The sequence below is a fragment of the Candida pseudojiufengensis genome, assembly GCF_024610245.1.
Source record: "Candida pseudojiufengensis strain CBS 10847 chromosome Unknown scaffold24, whole genome shotgun sequence".
In the NCBI taxonomy this organism is placed as follows: Eukaryota; Fungi; Ascomycota; class Pichiomycetes; order Serinales; family Debaryomycetaceae; genus Lodderomyces; species Lodderomyces pseudojiufengensis.
The window spans coordinates 20101-32606 of NW_026261543.1; the positions used below are offsets into that span (position 1 = coordinate 20101).

A 12506-nucleotide genomic window follows, 5' to 3' on the forward strand; every position below is an offset into this window, starting at 1 on the left:
AACAAAATTTATAATTAAACTTAATTAGGAAAGTGTACTTAACTTAACTACATAGTAGAACCATGTGGTAGTGTATTTACACACAAATTAATTATCACGAAAGGAGTTTTTTTTTACAACCTATCATTCAATTTAATTATTAAATTACTACAAAGATATACCATATTCGAGCAATTTGATCTCTGAATCAATTTTTCATACAATTCATACTATATTTATACAATCAAAAGAATTCATTGAGATTTAGTAAATCTAGCGATATTTCGCATTACACAATTAGATCACATTACAAAATTCATTAACAAACCAGATCTTATCATTTAGCAACACATTTGTCGATTGACCACACTTTTTACATCGACATACACATAAATTCCTATTTAAAGCAAACAACTATAATTCAAGTCAATACTATTATTCACAAACTATGGAGAGAGAATTTAAAAGACCTTATATATCATCATATTCATCAAGTGAATCATCAAGTAATTCATCATCAACAAGTAGTAATTATATAGATGAAGAAACAAGAGCAAAAATTATACAATGTTCAATGAATGCAAGAAAATCAGTAAGTGAAGGTTATAATAAAGGTCAAAGAATTAATTTTTCTGGAAATTATCAAAGAATTCCATTACCTTCAAATTTAAATAATATTCCTCCAATGTTAAGTTCAAGTGAAAGTACAAGAACTTTATCAAATTTAGAAGAATGGGATAGTTATTTTCAAATTAATAATGCTCCAATACAAACTCTTGAAAGTTTTAATGAAAATGGAAATAGTAGTTCATTTAATCTTAATGGTATACAAAATCCATTAAAAAGAAAATTTCAAGATAATAATTCAAATGATTTAAAAAATTATACTACAACTAATAATAATGATAATCAAAATTTTATTGAACCTGAAATTGCTAAATATCAAGCAAAATATGGTGCTTTAAGTTTTAATGATGATTTTTAAAACTAATTTTTTACTAAAGAAACTAATTGTTGTTTGTGTTTGTATTTCCTACTACTTATTTTCAGTTCTACTATCAATTTGATTAATGTATGCTTATTTTTGTTGATTATTTTTTGCCCCTGTATTCAATATTTCTCTTTAAATCAATCACTATTCTGGTAATAGATTCATGTTTAATGAAACATTCAAATTAGCTTGAAGAATTAGTCAAGATGTAAATTGAATGACTTCTTTGTAAATTTACGATTCAATTTTAAGAAAAACCTAATACGTCCGCTCTCTACCCAACAAGTCGAACCACATAAAGAACGAATCGACCGAATATCCTTGAAATAGGGCTGCATGTGAGAAACTAGTTAACAAAGTACTGTATATAATTTCACTCGGTACTTTAATTTTTTTTTCTTTCTTTTTGGTGGGGAAAGGAATCAAAAAAAAAAAAAGATTAATAATCTATTCATTATCATACAACAAATAGATCATATAGAATTTGCCATTAGCTTAATCTTGGATTTCAAACACAACAAACAACTACAAGATCTTACCTTTAACTTCAAACCATAAAACTTTGATAAGTTAAATCAAATATCATACCCAAATTACAACTAAAACAAATCAAAAATGTCATTTGTAGGAGGAGGATCAGAATGTGCTGTAAATGGAAATGTTGTATCACAATTAAATAAACATACTCAACAAGATAGATCATTACAACAACAAGCATCATCACAACATGGTAATCAAATATTAAATAATCAAGGTTTTAAAAGAGAAAATTTAATAAATGTAAGAGATAGACAAAATTTAGATCAATTTATGAATAATGGAAATAATTCACAACAAAATTCATTTCAATTTCAACAAATGAAACATGAATTAAATCATATGAATCAATTACCTCAACACCAGCAGCAACAACAAAATTGGTCTCAAGATTTTAAACAACAATCTCATTCACCAGTACCTCAACAACAAAACATCACAAATAATAGTCAATGGGCTAATGATTTTAACCAACCAGCCCTTCAACAACCTCAAACTTTACAACAACATCAAGATCATCAACAATATCAAAATCAACAAAACGGTTTCAACTCATATAGACCAATGATGAATTATAGACCTATGATGGGAATGAGTATGTCATCTAATTTCCAACAACGAAATCAACCACAATTATCTCAACAATCACAAAAGCAAGAAACTGAACAACAAGTAGATTGGGATGATCAATTTAAAAAAATTGAAGAATTATCTGATAATTTAAAAGAAGATACAAAATTAGCTGATGATCAAGATGATATAGTTATTGATGATAAATATCAAGCAACATTTCAAGAAGTTTGGGATAGTCTTAATTCAGAAGCATTAGAAAATGATTTTATTGAACAACAATATGAAGAATTTAAACATACTCAAAAAGAAACTTTCCCAGCAGATATGAATCAATGGGAAAAAGATTTTGCAAAATATGCTTCAACAAGAGCTCATTTTGGTGATTATCAATTTGAAGATATAAAAACAAATCAATTTATGGATTTACCACAAGATCAAGATCCTTATGAAATTGGTTTACAATTAATGGAAAATGGTGCAAAATTATCTGAAGCTGCTTTAGCTTTTGAAGCTGCTATACAAAAAAATGAAAATCATGTTGATGCATGGTTAAAATTAGGTGAAGTACAAACTCAAAATGAAAAAGAAATTGCTGGTATATCAGCTTTGGAGAAATGTTTAGAATTACATCCTGAAAATTCAGAAGCCCTTATGAATTTAGCAATTTCATATATTAATGAAGGTTATGATAATGCAGCATTTGCTACATTAGAAAGATGGATTTCAACAAAATATCCACAAGTTGCTGAAAAGGCAAGACAAGAAAATCCAGCAATTACAGATGAAGATAGATTTTCATTAAATAGAAGAGTTACTGAATTATTTTTAAAAGCTGCACAATTATCACCAGATCATGCAAGTATGGATGCAGATGTTCAAATGGGTTTAGGTGTATTATTTTATGCTAATGAAGATTTTGATAAAACTATTGATTGTTTTAATGCTGCATTAACTATAAAACCAGATGATGCAATATTATGGAATAGATTAGGTGCATCATTAGCTAATTCAAATAGATCAGAAGAAGCAGTAGAAGCATATTTTAAAGCTTTACAATTAAAACCAACATTTGTAAGAGCAAGATATAATTTAGGTGTATCATGTATAAATATTGGTTGTTATAAAGAAGCAGCAGAACATCTTTTATCAGGATTATCAATGCATCAAGTTGAAGGAGTTGATTCGGCTTCAAGTTTAAATCATAATCAATCTACTTCATTAACTGAAACTTTAAAAAGAGCTTTTATTGCTATGGAAAGAAGAGATTTAGTTGAATTAGTTAAACCAAATATGGATTTAAATCAATTTAGAGGAGAATTTGAATTTTGATGTATATAGAGTAGTTTTAATTAATGACATTTTAATGATAATTGAACTCTATTTTGAATTATCTATTCCGTAATCTACTAGTCTACTTAAGTAAGTAAAACGTCTAGATGAATATGATACAATAGGTCTTCATTGGGGCTACCAAATTAGCGCTAAAATTTTAGTGAGTCAAGTTCATGATTGACTAATTTGAAAAATTTCAGATAAGAAGAAGTAACCCCAAAATTCATTAATAATCACATATAAAACCTTTTCACACAATGACTTTTCCAGTACTACCATTACTATCTTCAGTTGAAGATCCACAATTTGATAATTTAAGTATAACAGGTCAAATTTTATTACCATTTGAATCAATAAATATAAATAAGCATTGGAGACAACAATTTCCTTTAAATTTACAAATATTTGTACAAATTAATAAAGATATAACTATAGATCAAATAATAGAGATTTTGAATGTTGGAATAAATAAAATTTTCATAAATGATTCTGATCAATATCAACAAGTTTTGGAAGCTGGATTACCTGAAAATAGATTTGCTTCAACTGTTTTAAAAAATAATTCATCATTGATTGTTAATAAAGAATTAAAAGATATAAATCAATATAATGATGATGAAAATAGAGAAATATTTTTTGATTTAACAAATAAACTGGATTTATCACAAGAACAAGTTAATAAATTAGCTCAATTAGGCTACATTCCAACAATATCATCAAAACAACTTACCACCAAAAAGGAAGAAGATTCAAAAATTTCAATATCTTCAGTATTTGTAAATACATTAACAACAGATAGAAAAGATGGATTATTTACAACATTAATAACATCACCAGCACCAGAATTCACAGCATTAGGAATAGTTTATTCATCAAAAGATTCTATAATAGCAGCAATTGAAGAAAAAGTAGGAGTATATCAATCAAGAAAAAGAACCCATGAATTATGGTATAAAGGTAAAACAAGTGGAGCAACTCAAAAATTATTACAAATTTCAAAAGATTGTGATTCTGATGTTGTTAAATTTATAGTTGAAAATAGAAAAGGATATGGATTTTGTCATAAACTGACAAAATATACTTGTTTTGGTGATGAATTAAAAACAGATGGTGTTGGATATGGATTATCTAAATTAGATCAAACTTTGGCTGATAGATTTGAAAATTCTCCTGAAGGTTCATATACTAAAAGATTATTTAATGATGAAAATTTATTAATTGCTAAATTAAAAGAAGAATTAGATGAGTTAATTGATGCAAAGGGAAATGAAAATGAAGTAGCTTGGGAAGCTGCTGATTTATTATATTTTATTATGTGTTGGTGTATTAAAAATAAAGTTAGATTATCTGATATAGAAAAAAATTTAGATGTTAAATCATTAAAAGTTACAAGAAGAAAAGGTGATGCAAAATCGAAGTATATAAACAACAATGGAGAATCAAAAGTTGATACTAAACCTGAGACTAAATCAGAACCAATTAAAGAAGTTACAAATGATTATAAAATGGAAACAATAGTTGTTGGTGATAATTTAAATTCATCAAGTGTTCAAAAAGCAATGTCAAGACCAGTACAAAAAACATCAGATATAATGAAATTAGTATTACCAATTATAGAAAATGTTCAAAAAAATGGAGATAAAGCATTAATAGAATTAACTTCAAAATTTGATGGTGTAGACCTTAAGACTCCAATTTTAAAAGCTCCATTCCCCAAAGAACTTATGGAAATATCACAAGAAATGAAAGATGCAATTGATTTATCAATGTCAAATATTGAAAAATTTCATTCTGCTCAATTACCAAAAGAAAAAATAATGACTATTGAAACTTGTCCTGGTGTATTTTGTTCAAGATTTGCAAAACCAATTGAAAATGTTGGTCTTTATGTACCTGGTGGAACTGCAGTTTTACCTTCAACAGCAATGATGTTGGGTGTACCTGCAAAAGTAGCTGGTTGTAAGAATATTATATTAGCATCACCTCCTGCAAGAGCTACAGGTAAGTTAACTCCAGAAGTTGTATATGTTGCTCATAAATTAGGTGCATCAGGTATTGTTATGGCAGGTGGAGCTCAAGCAGTTACAGCATTAGCATATGGAACAGAATCAATTATAAAATGTGATAAAATATTAGGTCCAGGTAATCAATTTGTTACTGCTGCTAAAATGTATGTTCAAAATGATACACAAGCACTTTGTTCTATAGATATGCCAGCGGGGCCAAGTGAAGTATTAGTAATTGCTGATGAAGAATCAGATGCAGATTTTGTTGCAAGTGATTTATTATCACAAGCAGAACATGGTATCGATTCTCAAGTGATATTAATTGGTGTTTCAATATCTAATAAAAAATTAAAAGAATTTGAAAAAGCAGTTTCAAATCAAGCATCAAAATTACCAAGAAAAGATATTGTTTCTAAATGTTTATCACATTCATTTATATTATTATGTAAATCATATGAAGATGCTTTTAAATTATCAAATAAATATGCTCCAGAACATTTAATTTTACAAATCACTGATGCTAAAAAATATGTACCAGATTATATAGAAAATGCAGGTTCAGTATTCGTTGGTGCATTATCTCCTGAATCATGTGGTGATTATTCAAGTGGTACAAATCATACTTTACCAACTTATGGTTATGCAAGACAATATTCTGGAGTAAATACTTCAACTTTTCAAAAATTTATAACTTCTCAAGATGTAACTGAACAAGGTTTAAAAAGTATTGGAAAAGCTGTTATGACTTTAGCTAATGTTGAAGGTTTAGAAGCTCATAGAAGAGCAGTTGAAATTAGAATGGAAAAATTAGGGTTACTTTAGTTAACACCTGTTTATATCTATGTATAAAGGCTTGTAATTAATTTTTATTTATTACTTTATCTTGGTAAATTTTTTAAATATTGTTTGTGTTTTTGACGTTAAAATCAGGAACATTGAAGTATTATTTTACAGTTAAGTCGGAAATTTACCCCCAAAAAATATTTGATTTATCACTAAAGCGAGAAACATACTATCCGACTTTTTATATGCAATAAGCTTACGACATCTTAAAACTTACGTCTAAATTGTAGGTATATTTCTGTCGACTTTAAGTAGGGGTCGCACCATAATAAGGTTGGCCAATAATACATTTTAATCATGGGCATAAATTTTTTAAAGTTTGGGGATGAATAAATTGAAAATTGAAATTAATTTGCAACAAGATTACAGAGAAATTAAATATTAAAATCATACAGATAAAAAAATTTTGATTGATCATATTACTTTTTACTGAAATACTTTAAGCATTTACTTCCTTTGATATATGTCAGTGAGCAATATTACAACTCAAGAAAGATAGTCATTCGTGTTCAAAACAAAAATATAGTGTGTATGTTTTTAATATTTGATACAGACTGGTCAAACTGAGTATTTTCTATACAAAGTCGCATAAATTTAGTAAAAAGTCGTGATTTGCGACTTGAACGTAAAAATAATTAATCCGAGAAAAGCGCAAATTTAAAAAAGTATTACACAAAATCGGAGATTCATCATCATCTTCGTATCTTTGCCGGATTCAGATAATAAAGAACATAGAGATGAAATGTTTGAAATCCAATCTTGAATCTCGCGACCAATATCATTGACTTATGAATAAGGTGTTGATTTATTCTTTTTTAAATCTAATAACGGGAGCACAAGCCCTATTGAAACAAAAATCAGTTGATGCTATATGAAGTACATTTGGGTGCAAAATTTCCAATTCAATCAAAACTGATCACTCCAGTTTGATAGATCGATTTTGCCATGTCCAAATAAAATTGTATTTATAAAAGGGTTAACTTTTAGTACTTGCTTTATTCTCTAGTAAGGAAATATTTAATTTGTGGTGCTTTTTGACTCTCAAATTTTGTTCAACTATAGTCGCAATTAATAATGAAATTTTGAACAAAATTAGGACTATTTTTAGCAAAAATTCTGTTTGAAATGCAAATATCAAGTTATTAAACAAGTTTTTGATTAAAAAGTGGAGATTTCATCTTTCACAAAATCTTTAACTTTATCAAAATGTGGTGCTTTATTTAATTTACCATCAGAGTTATAACTCCATCCGTGATAGTTACAAGTTAATACAGTACTTGTACCATGATCCTTTTTAACAACAGGAAAAGCTCTATGACGACAAACATTATGAAAAGCTTTTAATTCACCATTATTTTTTGATTTTATAATAAAAAAATTAATACCAGTCACATTGAATGAAAAATAGTCACCAGGTTTAGAAAATCTTGATTTATGAATACAATATAACCAAGATTTATGAAATATAGCTCTTTTCTCTAAATTAAAAATATTTTGTGAATGCCACCAACTTGCTGGTAATGTATGTTCTCCAGCTAATAATTGTTTTGAAGAATCATCAGTAACAGCAGGAGGAGTAATTACTTTTTGTGGTAATTTAATTTCTGAATTTGGTTGATTGATATTTGAACAGTAGTCATGTTTGAAATTTTAATCAATATTGAATGATTGAAACAATCTTTTTAATTTCAAAGGCTCATCGAATGGAAATGGAAATTTACTCATTATATATGAATTTAATAGAAGGGGGATATTTGATAACATTGAAGTTTGTTATCTCATCAATTAGTAAAAATATGGAATATTATGCTGGATCAAGTAATTTGAGGCATGAAAAATATATGAACACAAAAATTATCAATTAATATGTCAATTTACTTATCGATGAAAAAAATAATAAAATCGATTCTTTTTGTACTAGATCTACAGAGTAAGTTTTTTTTTTTTCACACGCGTAAAATCTCGATCTCGATCTCGATTTAAAATCGGGATTTTTTTGTATATTGATTAATTAAACAATTTTGTGTTCTTTGAACTTGTTTTTTCCTTCATGCCTCAAATTACTTGATCCAGCATATTTTACTTATAGATGAAGATAACAAACCAATATCCCCTTGTATCAAATTCATTCACTTATTCTATTATATATATAATGAGTAAATTTCCATTCTCATTGGACATGATTTTCAAATTAAGAATATCGTTTAAATCATTCAATATTGGTTAAATTCCCACTCGATAAGCTTTCGAAATTGAGGAGATTGATTCAATCATTTTATATCAAATATGGCTACTGCTTAATTATCAAATCAACCCAATTCAGAAATCAAATTGAAGTGTCAAAAAGTTTATGTTTATTATCTTATATTTATATTAATTATGATTTAAAAAATATGATATAATTCAAATAACTGAATCTAATTCAATTCAACAACAAACAACAATTTATTTAAGTAATCAAGTTATATTATATTATTTAAATCAAATAAGTTTTTTAATAATATCATAACAGAATTTTCAAATCCAAATGAAAAATTAACTGATTCAAATATTATTTTGTTTTGGAGTACTTTTATTTTATTATCTTTTTATTCAGTTAGATGTCCCAAGATTTATTCAATACTTTTATATAAATTGATTATCATTAATTGATTTAATGCAAACAATTTGTAAAGATTCTTCAATTATTGAAAATAATGAGTTTTTAATAAATTTAATAATTGCAACTTTAACAAATGAATTAAAAAATTAATTTGTTAATTCTCAATCAACTAATAATATTCAAATTTATGATAAAAATAATTTCATTCCATGATTCAATTATATTAATTAATAAATCAACATATTATTTTGAAAATTCAATTACTGATGATATTAGTGAAAATGATAAAATAATAATTGTCCATCAAAATATTTATTAGATAATTATAATTCTTTTACCAAAATATTTTTATTATTGGCAATTATTATTATTAATTTTAAAAGAAGGTATAATTGATACAAATTTGGATCATATTTTAAAAGATCAGTTTTCATTAAATAATCAATATCAGAATCATAATAATGATAATCAAGTTACAAATCAAGAATTAAATCCAAATATTGATTTAAATTCATCCTTAATTAAATGTTTTAATTTAAAATTTTATGATAATGAAATTTATAATAATTTATCAATTGTTTCATTACCAATTATATTTTTATCGAATATTTTTAAAATTACATTATAACTAAAAAGATTTTAAATTTAAATATAATTTAGTTTAATTAAAAATTATAAATCATTTAATTTTGATGTGGTATTTAATTATGAATAAAATTATAATAATGTTATGGTATTATGAAAAAGAAAAAGATCAATCAATAAATTTTTTAAAATTTGATAAATATTATATTTTACAAACTTTAATTTATATGTTATTAGATGATAGATCTGGATTAAGTAATAACACATCTACAATGACTGCAACTACCATTAATTCAGCAGTAGAAAATAAAAATGAATTAATTGAATTTAATACAAAATGGTTTTACATAATAAAAGAGAAAGAGAATTTAAAAAGAGAATTTAAAAAAATTATTTATAAATTGGCAAACTTTTTTAGAAATTGAATTTCAAATATATTATAATAAAATAAGGATGCTAATGATAATAATAATGATAATGATTTTAGATTTAAAAAATTTTTAAAACTAAGTAATTCAATTAATGATTTTATTGATGAATATTAGACAATTCTATATAATTCATATGATTGATTGAAATGAAATGAAAAGAATTAAATGAATGACTAAATATTAGAAATTGTTGCTAATAGCTATAGTTTTGCTCTATTATCAATCAAAAAATATTTCTTGATGAGAAGATTTTAATTTCCATAAATTAATAATTTTAAAATCGATTTTGATATTTTCTTTTATAATTAATTGATTAAAACATAATTCAATAATTTCAATTGGTAAAATAAATGTAAAATTTGTAATCTTTTCAAAGTCTTCTTTATTATCTTTTAAATCATTCTAATAAGCTTTAAATTTTTTAATTTGAGCATTTGAACAAATTATGCCTAAAATTTCATCATTTTTATAATTAAATAATCCACCACCTGAACTACCATTAAAGCAGAAGTTGAAGCAATTTTCATTCCATTTAAACTGTTCTAATATTGCTGTATATATAATTTATATGACCTGGGAAGGTAACTTTAATTTCTTCAAGTATATCTGCACCTAATGGATGAGTTTCAATATAGAATGTAGTATTTGCAATTGTAAGACCTTCTAAATCATCTGCATCATAATCTGTATCCGATTTAACTAATTCTGTAAACTTTCTAGATAATGAATCAGCAATATTTGTGTTCCCTTTGATATAATCATTAGTATTATCGAACTCTGAGAACATATTTAGCCATCTTGATAATCTTGATGATGATGGTTTTTTCTAATTAATTGAATAGTGAAGTGATTTATGATTCGTTTAAATTACAATAGTTGATCCGAGTAAAAAATGTCTAAATCTTGTTAAAGTTTGTACGATAGCTAAAAGTTTCTTCTCTCTAATACTGTAATTCCGTTGGTGTTTATCTAAAGCTTTTGAATAAAAAGCAACTGAATCCTTGATCTGAAGTTTTCTTATCTAATATTTCAATAACAGCTCCAAGAGCATAATCACTTGCATCAGTAGTAATTATGTAAGTTCCATTAATTTCTGGTGGTTTTCATACTAATGATGATTTTAAATCTAATTTTGATTGTTCAAATGCTTCTTTAACTTCTTGTGAATCTGCTCTTATTGGTTTAAGTCCTGCATGGTCCAGCTTTAGCTGAAAAATTCTTAATCAATCTTCTATAATAAGATATAAAGCCAACAAACAGTGAAATTTTCTTAGTGTATTTCCAACATCTTTAATTTTGAAATACTAAAGGTAAATGTTCCATATGTTCTTGTTCTGATTTTGTATAAATTAATATATCATCTAAATAAACAACAACAAATCTTCCAATAAAATCATGAAATATCATATTCATTATTCTTTGAAAAGTAGCAGGGGCATTACGTAAACCAAATGGCATAACTAACCATTCATATTGTCCATAAGTTGTACTGAAACTTGTAAATTTAACTGAATCTGATGACATTGGTATTTGGTGATAACCATTTACTAAATCTAATTTTGAAATAAAACCAGCTGAACCAACACTTTCTATTAAATCTTCAACTAATGGCATTGGAAAAGCTTCTGCAACTGTATCTGAATTTAATTCCCTGTAATCAATAACTAATCCTTTAGATTTATCTTGTTTATTGACAAAGAACTAGGTGATGAAAAGTCTGAAACAGATGGTTTTATATATCCTGCTTCTAATAATGTATCAATTTGTTTATCAAATTCTTCTTTTAAATTAATTGGAGTTCTAAATGCTTTTAACGCCGTAACTCTATTTGGATCTTTAGGAACTATTTTATGATTGAATTTTGAATCTAAGTTAATTGGTGGTGGATTATTACTAATATTACCTTGATAATCTTCCATAAGCTTTTTAAGAAACTCATCTATTTTCTTTGATGAATGAAAAAGGCGATTGTTGAATTCTGCCAGCGATAAAGGTTGTAGCATTTTCCGAACTGACGATTGCAAGTACCATGTTTCTTCAATTGGTAATTCAATTGGTAATGATTCATTTTTTTTTAATTCTCCAAATTCTTTAAAAGTATTTGATTTGTATCAGTATCTGCAACAAATGGTGGTGGTACATATTTTCTTTCAGTAGTAATTGATGCTGGATTTAGGTATTCATCTAAATCAATAGATGTTTCTGGTGGAATAACAGTTAAAGTGTTTGATATAGCTCTAAACATTCTGCTCAATCTGCACCTAAGACTAATGGATAAGATATAAAACTACAAACGTAACATAATATACTTGTTTGCATTGTTTTCCACATAACTGAAACATATGAATTAACTGTACCTAAGAAACTAGCATTAATACTATAAATCGCTTTTGGGTTTATCTATTCTTCCTTCCATTTATACTTTTCAACAACCAGTTTATGTATAAAATTCACATCTGCACCTGAATCTAATAATGCTGGCCATGGGTTAGCATCTTCAATATCTACCATAATTCTTTCCACTCTATTTGAATTCATACCCGCAGTTGATAAATAGTTGATAAATAATAATATTCTTCATCCTTAAGTTTAGCGTCGTTAGGACGCAACTAACATTTTGACTTTTC

At 26.1% G+C, this 12506-nt stretch overlaps 6 protein-coding genes across 6 annotated transcripts; 3 read left to right on the plus strand and 3 right to left on the minus strand. All coding sequences in view use genetic code 12, as the record gives it.

Annotated features, from left to right (window-relative positions):
• Positions 1–427: 427 nt before the first annotated feature.
• Positions 428–964, plus strand: KGF55_005353 (uncharacterized protein; the record flags this gene model as incomplete). The annotated part of the gene is made up of 1 exon (XM_051760357.1): positions 428–964. One exon carries the CDS (start codon positions 428–430, stop codon positions 962–964), a length of 537 nt encoding a protein of 178 aa, XP_051611895.1.
• Positions 965–1585: 621 nt separating this feature from the next.
• On the plus strand, positions 1586–3409 carry PEX5 (Pex5p; the record flags this gene model as incomplete). Its single annotated transcript, XM_051760358.1, has 1 exon — positions 1586–3409. The coding sequence occupies one exon, from the start codon at positions 1586–1588 to the stop codon at positions 3407–3409; it is 1824 nt and encodes a 607-aa protein (XP_051611896.1).
• Positions 3410–3669: 260 nt separating this feature from the next.
• HIS4 (trifunctional histidinol dehydrogenase/phosphoribosyl-AMP cyclohydrolase/phosphoribosyl-ATP diphosphatase) lies at positions 3670–6240 on the plus strand (the record flags this gene model as incomplete). The annotated part of the gene is made up of 1 exon (XM_051760359.1): positions 3670–6240. The coding sequence occupies one exon, from the start codon at positions 3670–3672 to the stop codon at positions 6238–6240; it is 2571 nt and encodes an 856-aa protein (XP_051611897.1).
• A 4171-nt stretch (positions 6241–10411) lies between these two features.
• On the minus strand, positions 10412–10666 carry KGF55_005356 (uncharacterized protein; the record flags this gene model as incomplete). Its single annotated transcript, XM_051760360.1, has 1 exon — positions 10412–10666. The coding sequence occupies one exon, from the start codon at positions 10664–10666 to the stop codon at positions 10412–10414; it is 255 nt and encodes an 84-aa protein (XP_051611898.1).
• Positions 10667–11169: 503 nt separating this feature from the next.
• On the minus strand, positions 11170–11493 carry KGF55_005357 (reverse transcriptase family protein; the record flags this gene model as incomplete). The annotated part of the gene is made up of 1 exon (XM_051760362.1): positions 11170–11493. One exon carries the CDS (start codon positions 11491–11493, stop codon positions 11170–11172), a length of 324 nt encoding a protein of 107 aa, XP_051611899.1.
• A 50-nt stretch (positions 11494–11543) lies between these two features.
• Positions 11544–12417, minus strand: KGF55_005358 (uncharacterized protein; the record flags this gene model as incomplete). The annotated part of the gene is made up of 2 exons (XM_051760363.1): positions 11544–11968; positions 12342–12417. The coding sequence occupies 2 exons, from the start codon at positions 12415–12417 to the stop codon at positions 11544–11546; spliced, it is 501 nt and encodes a 166-aa protein (XP_051611900.1).
• Between the last annotated feature and the right edge of the window lie 89 nt (positions 12418–12506).